Genomic DNA, 23,577 nt, shown 5'->3' on the forward strand with positions numbered 1-23,577 from the left:
GAGTGTCACCACATTTTTTTTTTATTCACATTCTGTGTAATCACTATATGGAAAGTAGCTTTGAGCTTTTGAAAATAAAAAGTTTGATTCTTAATCCACAGAGGTTTAGACTCAGTTCATACATCAGGTTAAAAAAATCCTCAAAATAAGTTGATTTCCCATTGGGAGCAGTGGTTTATGATAATCTAGGAATTGATCCCACAGACTCTGGTCCTTCTAGATAAAGGAAACTATTATGGGACCTGGATAATTCATGACCCTGAAATATGACAGTTTCACGAGGAGTTATTTTGATTCTAATCACAGATATGAACTTTGTTTTTAAATATTCTTAAATTACAGATAAATTATAAACCTGACTTTCTAGGCCCAAGGAACATCCTCTGTTCCACAGTGAGATTGAGACATATACCACTGAGCATTTGTTCCTATGATGACATGACAGTAACCCAAAAGCATTCTTGGTTGCCTAGGAGACACCCATGGAATCACCATCTGGATGAGCAACTACACTGGACAGTCAGATTTCACTCTGCTGGTGAATCCAAACAGTTCATTCAATCCAAACACCCTGCCCAGCTTGCTGTGATTATGTTTATGGTTTTCTTGATGGCCTTGTCTGAGAACCTTCCCGATCCTCCTGATACTCTCTGATACCCACCTCCAAACACCCATGTACTTTTTCATCAGCCAGCTGTCCCTGATGTATATTTCTGTCACTGATGTCATCTGATGTCAAATGATGTGTCATTTCTGTCACTGTCATCTGATGTCCATGAAGTTCATTTCTGTCATTGTGCCCAAGATGCCCATGGACCAGGTCCTGGGGAGCCACAGGATCTCAGCTGTTGTCTGTGGGATATAGATGTTCCTCTATGTGACACTAGGATATTCATAATTTTTACTTCCATGTATTCATAATTTTTAGCTGCCATGTCTTATGACCACTACATGGTTACAGTTCTAGTTAGGTTTTTAAGAGCATACTGAGAGCCAAAAATAAATATTTAGTTGTTACTGTTCTGTCAAAGTCAGTTAAGGGTCTATTTCTCAAGTCATTTAGACTAATGAGGAGACCCTGAGTCTTTTAGCCCCTTTTAACCAATTGGGCCATCAGTTAGGGACAGGTCAGGGCCTGTAGGAGCCTACCAGCAGAGTCGAACAATTTTTGAGTCAGGAGTGAGGATTGAAATTAATAAACCAACACACAACACACGGGACACTTCTGAGAGGCCCTAGCAGAAGCTAGACACCTTGCTTTATTCCAGACTCTTTTTTAAGTCAGAGCAAAAGCACCTTAGTACAATGAATGATTTCACAAGGATGTCAAGCAAAAGGTGTGACTTTGACAAGACATCCCACCTGCTGTCTCAAACAAAAGGAGATAGACCTGGTAGTTTATCCCTGACTCCAGCGAAGGCCAGGGTGAAAGTATGTCTTTCTGCTCAGATCTAAATAACAAAGCAGCCTGGCAGACCAACAGGTCTCCCTTTTTATATTTTAAAAATTGACCATAACTTAAGAGTTATGGAGCAGAAGATTGTGTCTGTCTTAGGTTGTCTCTCTTAAAAGATATATTCTTACCCGTCATTGGTACATGAATTCTGTCATTCGTGCCCTGTCTTAGGTTGAATATTTCTTTAGAGAGATCTTATCTTACACTTTTTGACTACTAACCTCTGCTAGGGTAGGCATTGGAGTTTAATCTTATTCAGATTAGCTCAGATTTAACATTCTAAAAGGCCTTCAGGAAGGTTTTAATTATCCCTGGTAGTAGACATGCTCCTAATAAGAGTAATAAGCCAAGTCCAAAAAACACTCCAGGGGGGAGCCAAGATGGCGGCACCAGGAGAGCACCGCGTTTGAGAAGCAGGAAAGCACTCGCCGTGCAGAGACCAGGAGACTGAACTCTGGGCCCTGAAACTACATCAATCGTGTTCCCCAGGTGAGGGGAGGCTCCCACGGTGTGGGAATCAGTCGGGTCCACTCACGGCTACCCAGCCAGAACCCGGAAGAAATCCCGGGTAACTTGGGCTTTGTGTCTCTGGGCTGCAGCCGCAAGCGTCTGTGTCCCAATCACTTTCCCAGGCTGATCCGTGAGCACAAGGGTGCCTGAGGCTGGGAATCCCAGCCTCGGGGGGACCTCACTGGGAAGCAAAGTTGCCAGACTGACAATGGGTCACCCAGTCTATCCCCGGAAGGTCGCTAGGTCGGCGAGTACCCATCGCCAACACAACTGAGCTCCTGCCGCGCAGAGATCTGCGCGCTCAGCTCAGTGGTACAGACAAGCTGTGCGCCCCAGTACAACAGGGACTGGGAACCCCTGTCCAGAGAGGACCCCACAGGGAAGGAAGAAACCGTGCTTCTGGGGTCACCTAGGGACAGTCTAGCAGCCTGCAGATCGCAGACAGGTGAGTACGCCCAGCCATCACAGATCTGGGCCCAAACAGGGAGCACAGAGTGATCGGAAACTCAGCTTCCGCAGACTAGCAGGCGGGCGCACGCTCCACCAGCCCAGAGGCCTGCATTGTACCAAATACACCTTATAGGCAGAACTGTGCGCCCCAAGACACCAGAGCAGTACTCACCCGCCACAAATTACCTCTTGGGTTCTGGGGCACAGAGCCCCAACCTCAGACCTACAAAAGACCGGGAACCCTGAGATCAACCCCTCAGATACTGCTCCAAGGGGCAACCAGTTATCCCTAACAAAACCGACCAAACCACGGGACACACAGGTTACAGCAGTTGATCACTAAATTTACAGCAAGAAACCCAGAAGGAGGGCAACTGTCTCCAGGACTTCTCCCAGTGAGAGGAGAGCCCTCTCGACTAATCAGGACCACAGTTACTACCCAGGTCTCTATGCCTGAGGTGAGCTGTAGCAACTCCTGAAAAACACCGGACATCCAGTGACTATACCCAAAAAGCTGGAAAAGCTTCCTTCAGGAAAAACCATCTTCCTGCCAAAGGGATTCTCTCCACTACAAGAGTCCAGGAACAACCAGAAACTAAATTCAAACAACTAAGATAGCCCAATGGGTAGAGGACAGCGTAAAAGTCCAACCAACAAAAGCCAGAGCAATATGGCATCTCCAGAACCCAGTTATCCAGGGGCAAATAGCCCTAGACACCCCAGCATAAATGAAATTCAAGGAGATGACCTAACATCTATGCTCATGAAGAAGATAACAGAGGAAACAAATAAAATACGAAAAGAATTAGAGGAAGATAAAAACAAACAGATCATGGCTATCCGTAAATAAATGGAGGAAATTAAAGACAAGGAGATTATGGCCATCCGTGAAGAAATACAGGAAGCTGCAGCCAAACAGTCTGTGGCCTTTAGAGAGGAAATGCTTAAATCACTGAATGAAATAAAAGAAACAGTGGATTGTTCAAACAAACAGCTGAAGGAATTGACGGAAAAACATGAAAATACAGTCAGACAGGAGAAGGAAACCAACAAAATAGCTCAAGACCCGAAGATAGAATTGGAAAAATTAAAAAAAACACAAATGGAAGAAATTGTGGAGAGAAAGAACTTAGGGAAGAAAGCAGGAACTACAGAGGTTAGCATAACCAATAGGATACAAGAAATGGAAGAAAGAATCTCAGGTGTGGAAGATACAATGGAAGAAATAGATATATCTGTCAAAGAAAATGTTAAATCTAAAAAATTCCTGACACAGACCGTCCAAGAAATTCAAGACAACATAAAAAGACAAAACCTAAGAATAATAGGAATAGAGGAAAAAGAAGATTCCCTGCACCAAGGCCCAGAAAATATTTTCAACAAAATCATTGAAGAAAATTTCCCCAACTTAAAGGAAAGACCAATAAGAATACAAGAGGCCTATAGAACACCCAATAAATTTAGACCAGAAAAGAAAATCCTCCTGCCACATAATAATCAAAACCGTAAGTATACAGAACAAAGAAAAAATAAAGCTGCGAGAGAAAAAGGCCAAGTAACATATAATGGCAAACCCATTAGAATCACACCTGACTTTTCAACAGAGACTATGAAAGCCAGAAGGGCCTGGACTGATATCATGCAGACCATAAGAGAACACAGATGTCAGCCCAGGCTACTATACCCTGCAAAACTCTCAGTCCTCATAGACGGAAAAAACAAGATATTCAATGACAAAAACAAATTTCAACAATACCTACAAACAAATCCAGCATTACAGAAGACACTGGAAGGGAAAATACAACCCAAGAAAGCTAGCTACATTCAAGAAAACACAGAAAATAAATAACCCCACTACAGTAAAACAAAAAGCAACCAAGCACACAACCGTATGACCACAGCCAACATCAAATTCAAAGGATCTAACAGCCACTGGTCATTAATCTCTCTCAATATCAATGGACTTAATTCTCCAATAAAAAGACACAGACTAGCAGAATGGATGTGTAAACAAAACCCAGCAATCTGTTGTATACAAGAAACACACCTAAGTCACAAAAATAGACATTACCTGAGGGTAAAGGGATGGAAGACGGCTTTTCAAGCAAATGGACGCAAGAATCAAGCAGGAGTAGCCATTCTAATATCTGATAAAATAGTCTTTCAACCAAAATTAATCAAAAGAGATGGGGAAGGACACTTCATACTCATCAAGGGAAAATTCCACCAAGAAGACATCACAGTCCTGAACATCTATGCCCCAAATACAAGGGCACCCACATTTGTGAAAGAAACATTGATAAAACTTAAACCACACATAGATCCCCACACACTAATAGTGGGAGACTTCAACACCCCACTCTCAACAAAGGACAGGTCAACTAAACAGAAATTAAACAAAGAAACAATATCTTTAACAGAGGTCATGAATCAAATGGACCTCACAGACATTTACAGAACCTTACACCCAAACACAAAAGAATTTACCTTCTTCTCAGCACCTCATGGAACCTTCGCCAAAATAGACCACATAGTTGGTCACAAAGCAAGCCTCAACAGATACAAGAAGATTGAAATAATCCCTTGTATCCTGTCTGATCACCATGGAATAAAGCTGGACCTCAGTAACAACAAAAATAGCAAAAGGCCTACACATACATGGAAACTGAACAACTTGCTACTAAAAGACAGCTGGGTCAGGGAAGAAATAAAGAAAGAAATTAAAATCTTCCTAGAACTCAATGAAAATGAAGACACAACATACCCAAACTTGTGGGACACAATGAAAGCAGTACTAAGAGGAAAGTTCATAGCACTAAGTGCCTTCAAGAAGAAATTTGAGACAGCGCATTCAAGCAACTTAATGGCTCACTTAAAAACCCTAGAAAAAGAAGCAGACACACCAAGAAGGAGCAGACGGCTGGAAATAATCAAACTCAGGGCTGAAATCAATCAATTAGAAACAAATAAAACAATTCAAAGAATCAATGAAACCAAGAGCTGGTTCTTTGAGAAAATCAACAAGATAGACAAACCCTTAGCCAAGCTAACTAAAAGGTAGCGAGACACCATCCAAATCAACAAAATCAGAAATGAAAAGGGGGACATAACTACAGACACTGAGGAAATCCAAGCAATCATTAGGACTTACTTCAAAAGTCTATATGCAACAAAATTTGAAAATTTAAATGAAATGGACAATTTTCTTGATTGATTCCACTTACCAAAGCTAAATCAGGACCAGGTAAATCAATTAAATAGTCCTATATCTCCCAAGGAAATAGAAGCAGTCATCGAAAGTCTCCCATCCAAAAAAAGCCCAGGACCTGATGGTTTCAGCACAGAATTCTACCAAACATTCAAAAAAGACCTAACTCCAGTTCTCTTCAAACTATTCCACAAAATCGAAACAGAAGCAACATTACCAAACTCATTCTATGAAGCCACAGTCACCTTGGTACCTAAACCTCACAAAGACCCAACAAAAAAAGAGAACTTCAGGCCAATCTCCCTTATGAACATTGATGCAAAAATACTCAACAAAATACTCGCAAACCGAATACAAGAACACATCAAAGATATCATCCACCATGACCAAGTAGGCTTCATCCCAGGTATGCAGGGGTGGTTCAATATATGGAAATCCATCAATGTGATCCACCATATTAACAAACTGAAAGACAAAAAACCACATGATAATCTCCCTAGATGCTGAAAAAGCATTTGACAAAATCCAACATCCATTCATGTTTAAAGTATTGGAGAGATCAGGGATACAAGGCACATATCTAAACATAGTAAAGGCGATATACAGCAAACCTATAGCCAACATCAAACTGAATGGAGAGAAACTTAAAGCAATCCCACTGAAATCAGGGACAAGACAAGGCTGCCCACTCTCTCCATATCTCTTCAACATAGTGCTGGAAGTCCTTGCTAGAGCAATAAGACAGTTGAAGGAGATCAAGGGGATACAAATTGGAAAGGAAGAAGTCAAATTATCACTATTTGCAGATGATATGATAGTATACGTGAGTGACCCCAAAAACTCTACCAGGGAACTCCTACAGCTGATAAACACCTTCAGCAAAGTGTCTGGATACAAAATTAACTCAAAAAAATCAGTAGCCCTCCTATATACAAAAGACAAAAGGGCTGAGAAAGAAATTAGGGAAACAACACCTTTCAAAATAGCCACAAATGACATAAGGTACCTCGGAGTAACCCTAACCAAGGAAGTCAAAGACTTGTATGAAAAAAATTTCAAGTCTCTGAAGAAAGAATTAGAAGAAGATATGAGAAGATGGAAAGATCTCCCATGTTCATGGCTTGGCAGGATTAACATAGTAAAAATGGCCATTTTACCAAAAGCAATCTACAGATTCAATGCAATTCCCATCAAATTACCAACACAATTCTTCACAGACCTGGAAAGAAAAATTCTCAACTTCATATGGAATAACAAGAAACCCAGAATTGCTAAAACAATCCTCTACAATAAAAGATCTTCTGGAGGTATCTCCATCCCTGATCTTAAGTTGTACTATAGAGCAACAGTTTTAAAAACTGCATGGTACTGGCATAATAACAGAATAGTGGATCAATGGAACCGAACAGAGGACCCAGAAATAAACCCACACACTTATGGACACCTGATCTTTGACAAAGGCGCCAAAACCATACAATGGAAAAAAGATAGCATCTTCAACAAATGGTGCTGGTCCAACTGGATGTCTACATGTAGAAAAATGAAAATAGATCCATACTTATCACCCTGCACAAAACTGAAGTCCAAGTGGATCAAAGACCTCAACATAAAACCTGACACATTAAATCGGCTAGAAAAAAAAGTGGGGAATACCCTAGAACTCATTGGTACAGGAGAAAACTTCCTGAACAGAACACCAACAGCATAGGCTCTAAGAGCAACAATCAATAAATGGGACCTCATGAAACTGAAAAGCTTCTGCAAAGCAAAGGAGACCATCACCAAAACAAAACGACTGCCTACACACTGGGAAAGAATCTTCACCAACCCTTTATCTGACAGAGGACTCATATCCAGTATATTTAAAGAACTAAAGAAGCTGAAAAGCAGCAAACCAAGTAATCCACTTAAAAAATGGGGAACAGAGCTAAACAGAAAATTCTCTGTAGAGGAATACCAAATGGCAGAGAAGCACTTAAAGAAATGCTCAGCCTCACTAGCCATTAGGGAAATGCAAATCAAAACAACCCTGAGATTTCACCTTACACCCATGAGAATGGCCAAGATCAAAAACTCAAGTGACAACACATGCTGGAGAGGTTGTGGAGAAAGGGGAACCCTCCTCCACTGCTGGTGGGAATGTAAACTTGTACAACCACTCTGGAAATCAATCTGGCGCTTTCTCAGACAACTAGGAATAGTGCTTCCCCATGATCCAGCCATACCACTCCTAGGCATATATCCAAAAGAGGCTCAAGTACACATAAAGGACATTTGCTCAACCATGTTTGTAGCAGCTTTATTTGTAATAGCCAGAAGCTGGAAACAACCCAGATGCCCCTCAACTGAAGAATAGATGCAGAAATTGTGGTACATCTATACAATGGAATATTACTCAGCAATGAAAAATAAGGAAATCATGAAATTTGCAGGTAAATGGTGGGATCTGGAAAGGATCATCCTGAGTGAGTTGTCCCAGAAGCAAAAAGACACACATGGTATATACTCACTCATATAGACATACAACATAGGACAAACCCACTATAACCTGTGCATCTAAAGAAACTACGCAAGAGAAAGGACCCTAACTAAAATGTCCAATCCCCATCCAGAAAGGCAAAGAGGATGGACATCAAAAGAAGAAGAAAACAGGAAACAACCTAGGAACCTACCACAGAGGGCCTCTGAAACCCTCTGCCCTACAGACTATCAAAGCAGATGCTGAGCCTGATGGGCAAGTGTTGGGCAGAGTGAATGGAATTTTATGTAAGAACTGGGAAATAGTAAGAGCTGGAGAGGACAGGGTCTCCACAAGGAGAGCAACAGAACAAGAAAATTTGAACACAGGGAACTTCCCAGAGACTCATACTCCAACCAAGGACTATTCATGGAGATAACCCAGAACCCCTGCACAGATGTAGCCCAGGGCAGTTCAGAGTCCAATTGGGTTACATAGTAATGTGAAGAGGGACTGCCTCTGACATAATCTGATTGGCCTGCTCTTTGATCACCTCCCCCTGGGGGCGAGCAGCCTTACCAGGCCATAGTAGAGGACAATGCAGCCACTTTTGATGTGAACTGATGGACTAAGATCAGAAAGGAGAGGAGAACCTCCCCTATCAGTGGACTTGGGGAATGGCATGCATGCAGAGGGAGGAGGGAGGGTGGGATTGGGAGGGGAGGACGGAGGGGCTTATAGGGGGATGCAGAATGAATAAAGTGTAATTGAGGAAAAATTAAAAAAAAGGGGGGGGGGAATAATATAAGAACCTTAAATGACTTTCAAAAGTGGAGCAAAACATGGAGTTAGTCAATTTACATGGAGCATGTCTCGCCCCTGGGGGCAATGGTCTCCTGAACCTACTCAGATCTCAGACACCACCACTGCTAGTTCTAGAACTGATGCAAGATGTTCCAACGAGGGGGTTAAGGCTTCTCATAATATTTCCTATAAGCCCACACCTGTTTGTTTATATCCCCCATTTTTATTCATTATTAGCCAGATAGAGCCAAGTAATTGTGGTGATGATACTTGCTTTTTTGCCCAATGCTGGAATGCTAGTCAATTTAGGTATGCCCTGGTTACTCGCATGCCTCGCTGGGTGCCTGTGCCCGTTGATGCCCCTCACGCTATGACTCTCTTCAGACAGAAAAGGGATCTTGGAACTACAGCCGCCACTGTTACTGCCATCTCATTGGCGGCTGTTGGAGCTACCACCGCGGCATTAGCCATGAGTCATACTGTGCAGACTGCTCAGACCCTGAATAATCTTTCAGCCAATGTAGCTCATGCCTTAGATGTACAAAAAGGAATTAATGCTCAACTAAAAGGAGGCTTGATGGTGTTCAATCAGAGGATTGTTCATGCAGGAACAAATTGATACCCTATGGCAAATGGCTCAACCGGGCTGTCAATGAAAGTATGCTGGACTTTGTGTCACTAGCATACAACATGAGAATTTTTCCTGTGCTGCAAATCTGTCTAAACAATTGTCTAGCTATATTTTTGATAATTGGACTGGAGAATTCGATACTACGATGGAGCAGCTGAGAGTGGCCATTATCACAGTAAATTCTACCAGAGTGGACTCAGGACTAGCCACAGGATTATCACCATGGATTGCTGCAGCCATGAATCATCTGAAGGAATGGGCGGTCATGGGAGCATTAGCAGGCCTTCTGGTGTTGGTCTCCTTGGTTTGCCTGTGGTGTATAAGCAAGATTAGAGTCTCACAACCGTGTAATGCAGCCATGATCATTCAGGCCTTTACAGCCATTGAAGCAGGACAGTCTCCCCAAGCATGGTTGGCTACCATAAAAAGCTAAAATGTTATGCTCAGGATGCGAGGCTAAGCACTGCACTCAGGGTCAGCCGCTGTAGACCCAGAGAAGAGCATGTCTGATTGCATGCGGGTTGATGCCCCAGGTCCCGCCTCTGAGAAAAAGGTATCGGACGGGTCTGATGCTCTTTGGGTGGATGACACCTAAATGAACATCGGTACAAAGTCCCAATTTATTTCTAATATCAGAGATCAGACCTCTACTCTTGCCTGATGTGTCTAAAACAAAAAGGGGGAACTGTAGAGAGCTGCGTAATGCCCCGCCTTAAAGATGGAGCTGGTTTCCGCCTCCCACCTTCCCGATGGTGAGTGCTCTCTGTCACAAACAACTCCACATTTGGCTAAGGCTGAGGATCTGGCTTGCTTCCATGTATATGGACCTATCTGCATTGCCCACGTGGCACGCTGGGGTTGGCTGGCCAGAAGCTATTTAAGCTGTGGGCTGGCTTTCCCCAGGGTCCGATGATTGTTCAAGGTTCTGAATAAACTGCATTGAAAAATAAAAAAAAAAAAAACACTCCATAAAGTGACTAAAGATGACCCCTTATCCAAATATCAAGCCTGAGAAACATTCACAGGAACCATAAGAGGCTGTTGAGCAATCAGAACCATTTGAAAGCTTAGAAATGCAGCTTGTTAGTTTACATTGATGGCAAGAAACATTAAATATTGGATCTTATATAAAAATGTTAACATTTCCAAACAAGAAAGCTTAAGGAGAACTTAGATAGGCAGTTACGAGGCCTCCCAAGAGTCTCTGTGGCAAGCTTCCAAATACAGGTCTGCTGAAAACCAGAATCAGACCAAAGTTCCATAGTCAGTCTTCTTTTACATTCTTTCTGCTTTTGTTGAGAACTGTCCTTATTACAAGATCAATCAATTCCAGTCACATTGTATAAGAGGTTTCTCTGCATAACATCTTCTCCCAGGAGCAGAATGAAACAAGGGTGGGTCAGCTGTCCATTCACCATCAGGACAACTGTCCATTCACCATCAGGACAGAATTTACCATGGTCAGCAACAGGAACATCCTCCTTCCAGGGAACAGCTGCAAATCACACCAGCCTTTCTGGGATCTACCTGGCTCCTTCTGTATCCTGCAGATAAACACAAAGATGCCCTCTTCCCCATATTAATATGGGGTCAGAGCCCTGCCATATTCCAGTAACTGGATCCTTCCTTTTTACTTGCACATAATCGTCTTTGATATTAGGGTGCCACAACCATTCAGTCACAGAACAGTTATATTCACATTTTAAAAAATTTAAAATAAAGAGAGCATGATAATTCTGTGGTGTCTGGGGATATAACTCCTCCTTTTTTATTTTTTGCAATTGATTTTAAGAGATCAGTGGGCATGCTCAACAATTCCATGGCTCTGAGGATTATATGGAATACCCATTTTATGATTTATATTCATTTGTGCACAAAAACACTGAAAAGCTTGACTAATATATGCAGCACCATTATCAGTCTTTATAATGGAAGGAATACCAATTGTAGCAAAACACTTTAGGCAATGACTTATAATGTGTTTACGGTGGCTTCTCCTGCTAAGGGAGTTGCCATGATAAATCCTGAAAATGTATCAACTGTTACGTGAACATAGTTTAGTATTCTAAATTCTGGGATATGAGTAACATCCATTTGTTGTTTAGAATGGTTCCAACCCTAGGTTTTAAGTAAGTTAACGTTATGTTACAGAATTTAAACATACCCAGTGACCAATAATCTATAACCAAGACATACTGAACATGGTAAACTTATCATTCAAATCAGACGAACAAAACACCTTGCTACTTGTTGAATCAAATTTTTATGACCATAGAAGCTTTGTAGCAGAATTAACCATTAGCTTTCTTTTTCCTGGAGTAATTTTAGCTGTAGCATGACACTGCTCACCAAATTCTAACTTCCATAACAAATTATCTTTTCCTGCTAAACATTCTCTTGCTAATTGCTTCCAGTCCCCTGGGCAGAGAGCCTCAGTAGACAAGGAGTCTAACAGAGATTGAGTAGAAGGTGCTGTAGGACAATATTAAGAGTGTGCAATTTTCAATTCTTTTAATTGTTTAAAAGGTATATGTGAATAAACTCTTACCTATTACCCTGTCCATCAGGCTGCTCCATAATTGGAAAACCATAACACTCAGTTATATCTTCTCCATTTTGCCTAACTTGTTCTTCCTCCAACTCTGTAACCTCATCAGGATCTAGGTCATCCTCAAAGTCTTCTTCTGAAAAGAAATTATTATAATTAGGAGGAACATATTACTCTTCTGGAGGAGCCAATGGTTTAATCTCATTTTGTCTTGAAGCCTCCCATTTTTCTTTCCTCTTTCTCTCTAACCCCGAAAGTTTTACTTTCTCATTTCCATGCTGCATATACAGACTATTTCTAATTAAATTCCATACAAAAAACATGAGGCAACTGCCTTGTCCCATGTTTACTGTTGGGTTTTACTCACCATGCCCTTTTTCCTTTATGATTTGAGTTTGTCAACACCCATGGAGTCCTTCATTGCTTCACTGCTTCATTGCTTCATTGTCTCTCAGGCCCCACGTTGGGCGCCAAACTGCCAGAGCTCACCAGCAGAGTTGAACAGTTCTTGAGTTGGGAGTGAGGATTGAAATTAATAAACCAACACACAACACACGGGACACTTCTGAGAGGCCCTAGCAGAAGCTAGACACCTTGCTTTATTCCAGACTCCTTTTAAAGTCAGAGCTAAAGCACCTTAGTACAATGAATGATTTCACAAGGATGTCAAGCTAAAGGTGTGACTTTGACAAGACATCCCACCTGCTGTCTCAAACAAAAGGAGATAGACCTGGTAGCTTATCACTGACTCCAGTGAAGGCCAGGGTGAAAGTATGTCTTTCTGCTCAGATCTAAATAACAAAGCAGCCTGGCAGACCAGCAGCTCCCAACAAGGGCCTTTCTCACCACAGCCTCCTTTGGAAGCATTGGGAGCATGTCTCTCCATTGGACTCACTTCTCTGTGGAATTTACACTGCTGAGCATCTTCCTAGCAGAGCCTTGGTGGCCTCTTGATCTAGAGGACAGGTGCCCACTAGAATTGACAGACCTTTGGAAAAATGTCCCATGTCCTCTGGGGGCCTAGATTATCTTGAAGAACCCGGGTAAAACTTAATGTCACTTTAATCCCTCTGTCCACAGTGGTATAGGCACCCATGAATGGTTAATCAACATCCAGAAGGTCAGTTGTGCCTGTATACTACTTTTAAATTTTGTATGACATTAAATAATGTTTGGTAAGGGAAACACCACATTTTGTTCACTAATCCAGCCTTTGTAGATATTTCTAAAGACAGATCAATAACTTCTGAGAGTTTTAATGATTTAAATAAATATTTGATTGAACTTTGACCTTAAATTTTTGATTACTTTCACTTAGAGATCTTTATGGCTCAACTTTTACATAAGTTACAAACATACTCAGAACTTCTCTGAGAAGTTTAGTATTTTCAGCTTGTTATTTATTGCTTGAATTGTGGAAACATTTGGTAATCTTAATTTAGAAATATGTATTACTCTATAGAAATCCTCTTTTTACTAAAAATATTTTTATTGCTACTTCCTTTTAACCTTTGTTTCTCTGGGAACAGATTCACAGAGAGAAGCTGAATTCTCATTTGGTGTGGGCAGTTGGTCTGTGCCTGAGGACAACAGTCATAGAAGGGAATAGGAATTAGAAGGAGCCATTATTTGTTTCCATGAACCACCACTAAATATAACACTTATGTGACACTGGTGAGCTTCACGAAACCCTTGAAGATTCTATTTTTTGAACATGAGGAGAGAAAGACCTCCCAGCTAATTCTCTTCAGAAGGGGAGAGGAGAGATGTGCAGAAAGCAACAGCACCGTTCCCACTGTGTTTCACAAGGAACAACAGCGTCACTTCTGTGTATCCATGGACAGATCGTATTGTGCATAAGCTTCTCTTATTTTCTGTTCTGTTTTTATTGCACTTCTATTGCTTGTACACATTGTAACATGGGATTATCACTCTTTATTGTATAGGATTTGGTTGTTTGATCATGCTTGTTTTTGTTTCTTTTAAAGCAAGGTGTGACTTTTTATGATGTGACTTGCTCAGCTGTTGGTAATATCAATATTTTTATCCATCTGTACATTTAGATTGTTCTGTAATTTTCAGTTCTCTACTTAAAATGAAACGAATATTTAAACATAAGGCATGTGTAAAAAACATGGCTTCTTTGTCCTATATTCTATGACTAATATCGACTCATAAGTGAGTATATACCATATATGTCTTTCTCCTTCTGGGTTATTTCACTTGGGATAATCTTTTCTATTTCCCACTATTTGCCTGTAGGCTTCATGATCTCCTTGTTTTTAATTGCCAAATAATATTCCATTGTTTAAATATACCACACAATTATTCCTCCATTGAGGGACATCTAGGTTGTTTCCAGATTCTTGCCATAACTAATAAAACTGCTATGAACATAGTTGAGCTAATGTCCTCATTGAATGGTGGGGCATCTTTGGGTATATGCCGAGGAGTGGTATAGCTAGATCTTGAGGTAGCACAATTACTAATTGTATGAAAGAGCGCCAGATTGATTTCTGAAGTGGTTGTGAAAGCTTATATTCCCACCAGCAATGGAGGAAGGTTCCCCTTTCTCCACAGCCTATCAAGGATGTATCATCCCTTAAGCTTTTTGTCTTAGCCATTCTGATGGGGGTGTGGTGGAATAAAGAAGCTAAACAAGGAGGAGCCTAGGGAAGAGGCTGAAACCTCACTCAGAGGGGCAAACAGAATAGACATCAGAAGTAGGAGAAGACAAGGAACAGGACAGGAGCCTTCCACAGAGGACCTCTGAAAGACTCCACTCACCAGGGTATTGAAGGAGATACTGAGACTCATGGACAAACTTTGGGCAGAGTGCAAGAAGAAGAGAGATAGAAAGACCGGGAGCGGAAAGGAACTCCACAAGAAGATCAACAGAGCCAAAAAACCTGGGCACAGGGGGTCCTGCAAAGACTGGTACTCCAACCAAGGACCATGCAGGGAGAGGACCTAGACATCCTGCTCAGAGGAAGCCCATAGGCTGCTCAGTTTTGAAGTGGGGGCCCTAGTAAGGGGATCGGGGACTGGCTCTGACATGAACTCAGTGGCTGACTCTTTGATCACCTCCGGCTGAGGGTGCAGCTTTCCCAGAACACAGAGGAAGATGATGCAGCCAGCCCTGATGAGACCTCATAGGCTAGGGTCAGATAGAAGGGGAGGAGGACCTGCCCTATCAGGAGACTAGGGAAAGGGCACAGGAGAAGAAGAGGGAAGGTAGGTAGGACTAGGAGGAGATGAGGAAGGAGGCTACAGCAGGGATACAAGTGAATCAATTGAAATAAATAAAATTTTAAAAATGAACATTGCTTGTGACTAACAGCAGAACACAGGGATGATGAGGGAGTTGGATACAGATGGCACATGAGGGATGAGGCCTCAGGGTTAGTGGCCATGCATTAAAAGGGGCAGGGTCAATGACATAGCAGCTGAACCCCAAGCTCTGAGTCCACATCTATGAAAGATAATATGTCACAAATGCTACTGGGTCCTTATATAAACACACATAGAGAGGCAATAGGGAGAGAGAGGATTCGTAAAGTCAACAAGATCTTGGGCATACAATAACAGACTCATGTTGGACCAGATTGTTATTTATGATGGTGATATTCAAGTATTGTAGACACTGGCTAGGATTTTTCACTTTGACAAAACTGAAGAATAAATTGGGCTGTGGCAGAAGTTTCTCTTAGCATCCCTGGCTCGCTTAGTTACACATTCTTCCCTAAAGTCCCATTGGGGCATTATTAAGGAAATATTTATCCAAGAATGAGCAGAGTCTCAACAGGTATGACGTCACTTGCCTTCTGTTCCTTGTGCATTTAAATAGCTTCTATCCCTTGGCAAATGTGGCTCAGGCTGCAGCTGCATCTGATGGTGAGTCAGCATGGCATGGGGTGGTCAGCAGACAGTCTGTTCTCAGGGATCTGTTTTAGCCTTTATTCTTTACTGTCTTATTCATTATAGGGAGGAGAAAGTGTCCTTCTTCTTCTTTTTCTTCTTTTCTTCTCCTCCTCCTCCTCCTCCTCCTCCTCCTCCTCGTTCTCACTCTCCTTCTCCCTCCTCCTCATCGTCATCCTCTTCTGCTTCTGCTCATTCTTATTTTTCTTTTCCTTCTCCTCCTCCTTGATTTCTCTATGTAGCCCTGGCTAACCTGCAACATGAGAAGCCTGGACTCAAACTAAGAAGTCTACATGCCTCCCTCCCTAGTGCTGGCATCAAAAGTGTGCACTGCCTCACCCAGCATCTTTCTAAAGTTTCCTTCTGGTATTTTCTTACGGAGTTGTTTTCTAACTAATACATGAAACAACATGTTTTCCTTAGAGACACACAGATACACACACATACACAACCAGACTTGCCTTGATTTCATTGATGACCCCTTTTCACGAGTGCTAGGATTGTTGGAGGCATCTGCCAGCACACCCACCCTTCCTTTTTAAGTGTTCATAGGACAATGCATTCATTTTGCCAAACTGTCTCTGTTGTTAAATTTCAAGTATGGGCAATTCTAAAGGGGTAAAATGAATCTTATCAATGTCTCACCATGTGAAGCAGAGAGTCCATGATTTATACACAAACTATATGTTCTTGGGGAAATGATATTTCCCTAAAATCCATGCAGCTAGCACTCTGTGTCTACTCATAGATTAAGCATTCACAATGTCAGCTATTGTGTGGTGTGAGGCAGGTGCTCTGAGACCCTGAGCTCCTTCCTCAGTGTAAAAGAAGGAAACATGGTCACTCCTATGTAAACACCCAGGGGGCTCAAAGATGCTGCTGGCATGGGATGATGCTCTGTCCCTTCTCTACCTTCATGGTTAGAAATACAAAGTATTAACAATGCACCAATCTTCTCACATGAAATCAAATAGCACAGCATGGATAAGGGCAATCAGGGTGCTAGTTCAACACTTTGTGCAGACACAACATTCCTGATCTCCTGCTGCCTGGGTACCTTGATGTCAGTGGCCCCCACTTAAGAGAGTTCACTGACTTCCCAGCACACCTCTTGACCCTTACCTGCCTCCTGACCTCCACTCACCCAGGACACAGTGCTCAGAGATTCTCATAGACTGTGGATCTGTCCCCAGTCTTTCTTCACTGTGTCTAATAATACAGAGTCAGCAGGTAAAGGTAAGATGAATTTTGGAGAGCTTATGCTTTTCAATCCATGCAACTTTCCTGTCACAAATAAGCCTTTTAAAAATAGAAATCTATCTGGCTTCTTCCTGTCTCTCACTCCATTTCCTGTCTGTATCTCTGCCTATCTCATCTTATAGGTCTCAGATTTGTCTGATATTTATACAAAGACATCAAGAACACAGCCATGTTCTCTGCTCTGTCAGCAGCACAGGCAGAACATACTACTTTATGGGCTTAAGTATCAGGTTCGCTTTTGTGCTTTATCTTTAGGATCTTGACATAGATATAAAATGTCCCTGAGATTTGTGATTGTTTTCTTACTCCCCTGTAACTCTTGCTAACATCTCAGAAAGAGGAGATTTCATTTTCTTCCTATTGCTGCTAGCACACAAATTAAAAAAAAATCTTATAAGATCTCCTCTTTTTAAAAATACTGTGTAGAAGAGGCATCCACTGAGCCTTATTAGACAGGCTGGACACACTCTATCTGATACTGTTTCTTACTATGTTGTACCTCTTTTAAACTTCAAACTTAATTCACATCTATGTGCAATTTTCCCAGCATAAACAGACACTAACCTTGTTTAATGCAACCAAGGTTAACGTGTCTGGGGATTTCTTTCAGCATCTAACACAGAAGGAGGCTGTGAGCCTGGAGTGGAGGGAATGGTGAGTTTCTATCAGGAACATCTCAGGGCTGTGTTCCCTCTCCCTCTCAGACTCCATGAAGGAGTGGCTGACTGAGATGCTGCTGCCACAGCCTGGCCTGGCAACCAGCAGTGACTGCTGAATCCTCTGCCTCCTGTGGATTCTTACAGCAAATGGTGGATACTGTGAGGAGTGAAGTTTGGAGAAGGGCAACCAGAGAACTTGAAACATTGCACTAACTCTGTCTACCCAGCATAGATGAGGGAGCATGTTATATTTATTTTATATCTATATTTTCATATGACCATGTTTATGTGAACATACATTTAAAGAGAATTTATCCATCAAAACAAACAGATATAGGACACTTCAAATTCAATGGAAGTGTATATCAGTCAATTAAAATAAATTACCATAATATGTTAAAAATCACATTCTTCAGTGAAGGTTAAATTGGAGAGTGCATCTCATCTCATAATGTGTTAACATTAGAATCAGCTCAAAAATGGTTCTGAATAATAACTCATGCACTAATTAATTTTTAACACTGTTTCTTGGCTCATTTGGATTCCATGTGTATTAGGGTTTTTTGATAATTTCGGTTGGTAATTTACTATTTCCATTAGTATCAAAAAAAAATCATCCTGCAGCTTTGAAGAACAGGAAAGGCCAGGACCATGAACTGTGGTAGATCTACTCTGAAGTGTGATGGCTATAACCACAGATGTGCATTCTTACTTTTTAAATTCCTTACATCATAGCTAGACTGTTACTCTCAGATCTACAAGTCCAGGGAATTTCTCAGCACAGTATGTTTGTGCACATATCGGTACGCAGTCACTAACACCAAAGCTTCTTGGTTGCCTAGGTAACACCATTAGACATCACTACCTGGATGAGCAACTACACTGGACAGTCAGATTTCATCCTGCTGGGACTCTTCACTCAGTCCAAACACCCTGTCTTGCTTGCTGTGGTCATTTTTGTGGTTTTCCTGCTGGCCTTCTCTGGGAATGCCCTCCTGATCCTCCTCATCCTCTCTGACACCCACCTCCACACACCCATGTACTTTTTCATCAGCCAGCTGTCTCTCATGGACATAATGTACATTTCTGTCATTGTGCCCAAGATGCTCATGGACCAGGCCCTGGGGAGCCACAGGATTTCAGCTGCTGCCTGTGGGATGCAGATGTTCCTCTACCTGACATTAGGAGGTTCAGAATTTTTCCTTCTGGCTGCCATGTCTTATGACCGCTATGTGGCCATCTGCCACCCACTCCGTTATCCTGTCCTCATGAACCACAGAGTGTGCCTCCTCCTGATGTCTGTCTGTTGGCTCCTAGGATCCTTGGATGGATTCATGCTCACTCCTGTCACCATGACCTTCCCATTCTGTGGGTCCAGGGAGATCCACCACTTCTTCTGTGAGGTCCCTGCTGTGAGGAAGCTCTCCTGCTCAGACACCCGGCTCTCTGAGACCCTCATGTACCTGTGCTGTGTGCTCATGCTTCTCATCCCTGTGACAGTCATTTCCAGCTCCTATTCATCCATCCTCCTCACTGTTGTCAGGATGAACTCAGCAGAGGGCAGGAGGAAGGCCCTTGCCACCTGCTCCTCCCACATGGCTGTGGTCATCCTCTTCTTTGGCGCTTCTTTCTATAACTACATGCTCCCTGCCTCCTTCCACACCCCTGAGAAGGACATGGTGGTGTCTGTGTTTTATACAATTCTTACCCCTATGTTGAACCCACTAATCTATAGTCTGAGGAATAAGAATGTCAAAGATGCTATGAAGAAATTGTTGGGTGTACAATCCCTCTTCAAGAAAGAGTAAAATAATTTGGAAGGAATAGTTTCTTCTCCTGGTCTCTAAACTCAGTTGTTCTAGGCCTCGTCCTGATGTTAGTCCTCATATATCGTGTTTCATTTCATGTTCAGCACGTTTGGAGAATTATTTATCTATTCTGAAAGTTTCTTCATTGATATACTCCTTGTCCATTCAAATACTTTATATGTATTCTGTCAATGTTATGTTTCTTGAAGTTGAAATGGCTGTTTCATTTTGTGTGGCAATAGTCTTAGCAATAAAAATTACATCATATTCAGAAATAATTGGTCATGAGGTGTTCAACCAAGAAAAGATAGAGTGAGTTGAAAGACAAGTGGCTAACAACATTGACAAGAGGTGACCTGAGATAAATAACATATCAAAATATTTCTGTATGCTTTCTTATTTGTATAAATTTGAAATTAGAAAAAAATGAATAGCGAGATAAAGTTTTTTTCCCTTCAGCTGCTGTATTATTATATAGTAACAATAATGATTAAGAGAGATATAAATCTGGATAGTACAAGTGGTCCCAAGGGTTTCAAATTTTCATTGGGCTGTTTTACATATACAAGTATCCCTCAAAACCAAACACTGTTCTCACTTCAAAGGAAATGAGGAACAGCTTTCTTAAACCAAAATGAGTGACGATGGTCAAGGAGCATGAACTCAGGTTCCTCCAAACCACACGTTCCAAAGTCTCCTGGAAAGTTACAAAGCACCAGCAAATCATACCTAATACCTCAAGGGATTTTTCCACTACACTTGTGGAAAAATCAGGATTGAGGTTGTAGGAAAGTGGCAAAATCTCTGCCACGGTTCTCACATGCTGTCTGGTGACAGGGAAAGCTTTCAGTTTGGGGGAAGCTGGCACTCCAGTACAGATTCCCAATACACTCCAAAAGATTTCACCTGGTAGTTATGAAGGTGCTGGCTCAGAAACTAAAGCCAGCAATGAATGGCTCCTAAGGCCCTACAGATAGGCTGGGGTAAATTAACTTTGAATCTGTTAGGTTCTTATGCTCCATGTTCACAGAAGGTCTACCAGTTGGCCAGTTGTATAAGCTTTAACCTGTGTTTGCCTTTGCCCTCTGAGAACTTCAGTGCAGTGTCCCCTGTTGACCAGCTGTCATATTCTGTGCATGAAGAGGCCAACTGCTGTTTCTGACCTGTGCTGAGGAAGCTCATTCCTAGGTGTCTGGATAAGCAGGACCGCAGTATTCAGGAGAAGTAGCTAGTGCAGCCATTCTGGTGTGGGTCTCATTTGTTTCCACTCCCAATATCTGACACAGCATTTACATGTGACATGTTACAGGAATGTTACACCTGAAACCACAACAGCACAGTGAGGCCTATGGAAGTAAAAGTAGCAAGTGAGAGAAACAGGTTTCTTAATTGAGCACAGCTAGAATCACCTTTCAACCAGGCTATCTGAGTGTTTCCTCTGTGCCCTTAAGTTTTTTGCACTTTATGAGCTATTTTATTTGATGTTTAGAATATTGGAAATAATTTAATCTTTCATAACTCTATTTTCTTTAGGCCAGTCTAGTCCCATAGCTGTAATTTCATATGGAGTGGCTAATTCTAACTTTTTTTTTTAAGGTTTTTAAGAAAGGGTTCCTTCGTATAGCCTTATCTATCCTGTACCTCGCTGGCCTTAGCCTCACCGAGAAGGTTTTAACTATCCCTACTAGTAGACATGGTCCTAATAAGAGTAATAAGCCAAGTCCCAAAAAACACTACATAAAAGTGACATAAAAAGATGACCCCTTATCCAAATATCAAGCCTGAGAAACATTCACAGGAACCATAATAAGAGGCTGTTGAACAATCAAAACCATTTTAAAGCTTGGAAATACAGCTTGTTATGTTACATTGATGGCAAGAAACATTAAATTTTGGATCTTGTATAAAAATGTTAACATTTCCAAACAACAAAGCATAAGGAGAATTTACATAGGCAGTTACACGGCCTCCCAAGAGTTTCTGTGGTAAGCTTCCAAATATAGGTCAGCTGAAAGCCAGAATCAGACCAAAGTTCCATAGTCAGTCCTCTTTTTCATTCTTTCTGCTTTTGTTGAGAACTGTCCTTATTACAAGATCAATCAATTCCAGTCACACTGTATAAGAGGTTTCTCTGCATAACATCTTCTCCCAGGAACAGAATGAAACAAGGGTGGGTCAGCTGTCCATTCACCATCAGGACAGCTGTCCATTCACCATCAGGACAGAATTTACCATGGTCAGCAACAGGAATATCCTCCTTCCAGGGAACAAGTGCAAATCACACCAGCCTTTCTGGGATCTACCTGGCTCCTTCTGTATCCTGCGGATAAACACAAGTATGCCCTCTTCCCCATATTAATATGGGGTCAGGGCCCTGCCATATTCCAGTAATTGGATCCTTCCATTTTACTTGCACATAATCGTCTTTGGTATTAGGGTGCCACAACCATTCAGTCACAGAACAGTTATATTCACATTTTAAAAAATTTAAAATAAAGAGAGCATGATAATTCTGTGGTGTCTGGGGATATAACTCATCCTTTTTTATTTTTTGCAATTGGTTCTAAGAGATCAGTGGGCATGCTCAAAAATTCCATTGCTCTGAGGATTATATGGAATACCCATTTTATGATTTATATTCATTTGTGCACAAAAACACTGAAAAGCTTGACTAATATATCAGTCTTTATAATGGAAGGAATACCAATTGTAGCAAAACACTTTAGACAATGACTTATAATGTGTTTGGTGGCTTCTCCTGCTAAGGGAGTTGCCATGATAAATCCTGAAAATGTATCAATTGTTATGTGAACATAGTTTAGTATTCCAAATTCTGGGATATGAGTAACATCCATTTGTTGTTTAGAATGGTTCCAACCCAAGGTTTTAAGTAAGTTAACGTTATGTTACAGAATTTAAACATACCCAGTGACCAATAATCTATAACCAAGACATACTGAACATGGTAAACTTATCATTCAAATCAGACGAACAAAACACCTTGCTACTTTGTTGAATCAAATTTTTATGACCATAGAAGCTTTGTAGCAGAATTAACCATTAGCTTTCTTTTTCCTGGAGTAATTTTAGCTGTAGCATGACACTGCTCACCAAATTCTAACTTCCATAACAAATTATCTTTTCCTGCTAAACATTCTCTTGCTAATTGCTTCCAGTCCCCTGGGCAGAGAGCCTCAGTAGACAAGGAGTCTAACAGAGATTGAGTAAAAGGTGCTGTAGGACAATATTAAGAGTGTGTGTGCAATTTTCAATTCTTTTATTTGTTTAAAAGGTATATGTGAATAAACTCTCACCTATTACCCTGTCCATCAGGCTGCTCCATAATTGGAAAACCATAACACTCAGTTATATCTTCTCCATTTTGCCTAACTTGTTCTTCCTCCAACTCTGCAACCTCAACAGAATCTAGGTCATCCTCAAAGTCTTCTTCTGACAAGAAATTATTATAATTAGGAGGAACATCTAACTCTTCTGGAGGAGCCAATGGTTTAATCTCATTTTGTCTTAAAGCCTCCCATTTTTCTTTCCTCTTTCTCTCTAACCCTGAAAGATTTACTTTCTCATTTCCATGCTGCATATACAGACTATTTCTAATTAAATTCCATACAAAAAATATGAGGCAACTGCCTTGTCCCATTTTTACTGTTGGATTTTACTCACCATGCCCTTTTTGATTTATGATTTGAGTTTGTCAACACCCGTGGTGTCCTTCATTGCTTCACTGCTTCATTGCTTCATTGTATCTCGGGCCCCACGTTGGGCGCCAAACTGCCAGAGTGCCACAGACCGACCCAGCCGGGTCCCACAACCACGGGAAAATCAGGGTATTTGGATATCATGAAGGCA

The 23,577-nt window shown here is 41.4% G+C and overlaps 1 protein-coding gene across 1 annotated transcript; it reads left to right on the plus strand.

The window, feature by feature from the left end:
* The first annotated feature begins 18,759 nt into the window (after positions 1-18,759).
* On the plus strand, positions 18,760-19,710 carry LOC110544946 (olfactory receptor 2T29-like). The gene has a single exon (XM_021630719.2). It carries the CDS (start codon positions 18,772-18,774, stop codon positions 19,708-19,710), a length of 939 nt encoding a protein of 312 aa, XP_021486394.2. The 5' UTR covers positions 18,760-18,771.
* The last annotated feature ends 3,867 nt before the right edge of the window (positions 19,711-23,577 follow it).

The sequence above is a fragment of the Meriones unguiculatus genome, chromosome 11, assembly GCF_030254825.1.
Source record: "Meriones unguiculatus strain TT.TT164.6M chromosome 11, Bangor_MerUng_6.1, whole genome shotgun sequence".
Lineage (NCBI taxonomy): Eukaryota > Metazoa > Chordata > Mammalia > Rodentia > Muridae > Meriones > Meriones unguiculatus.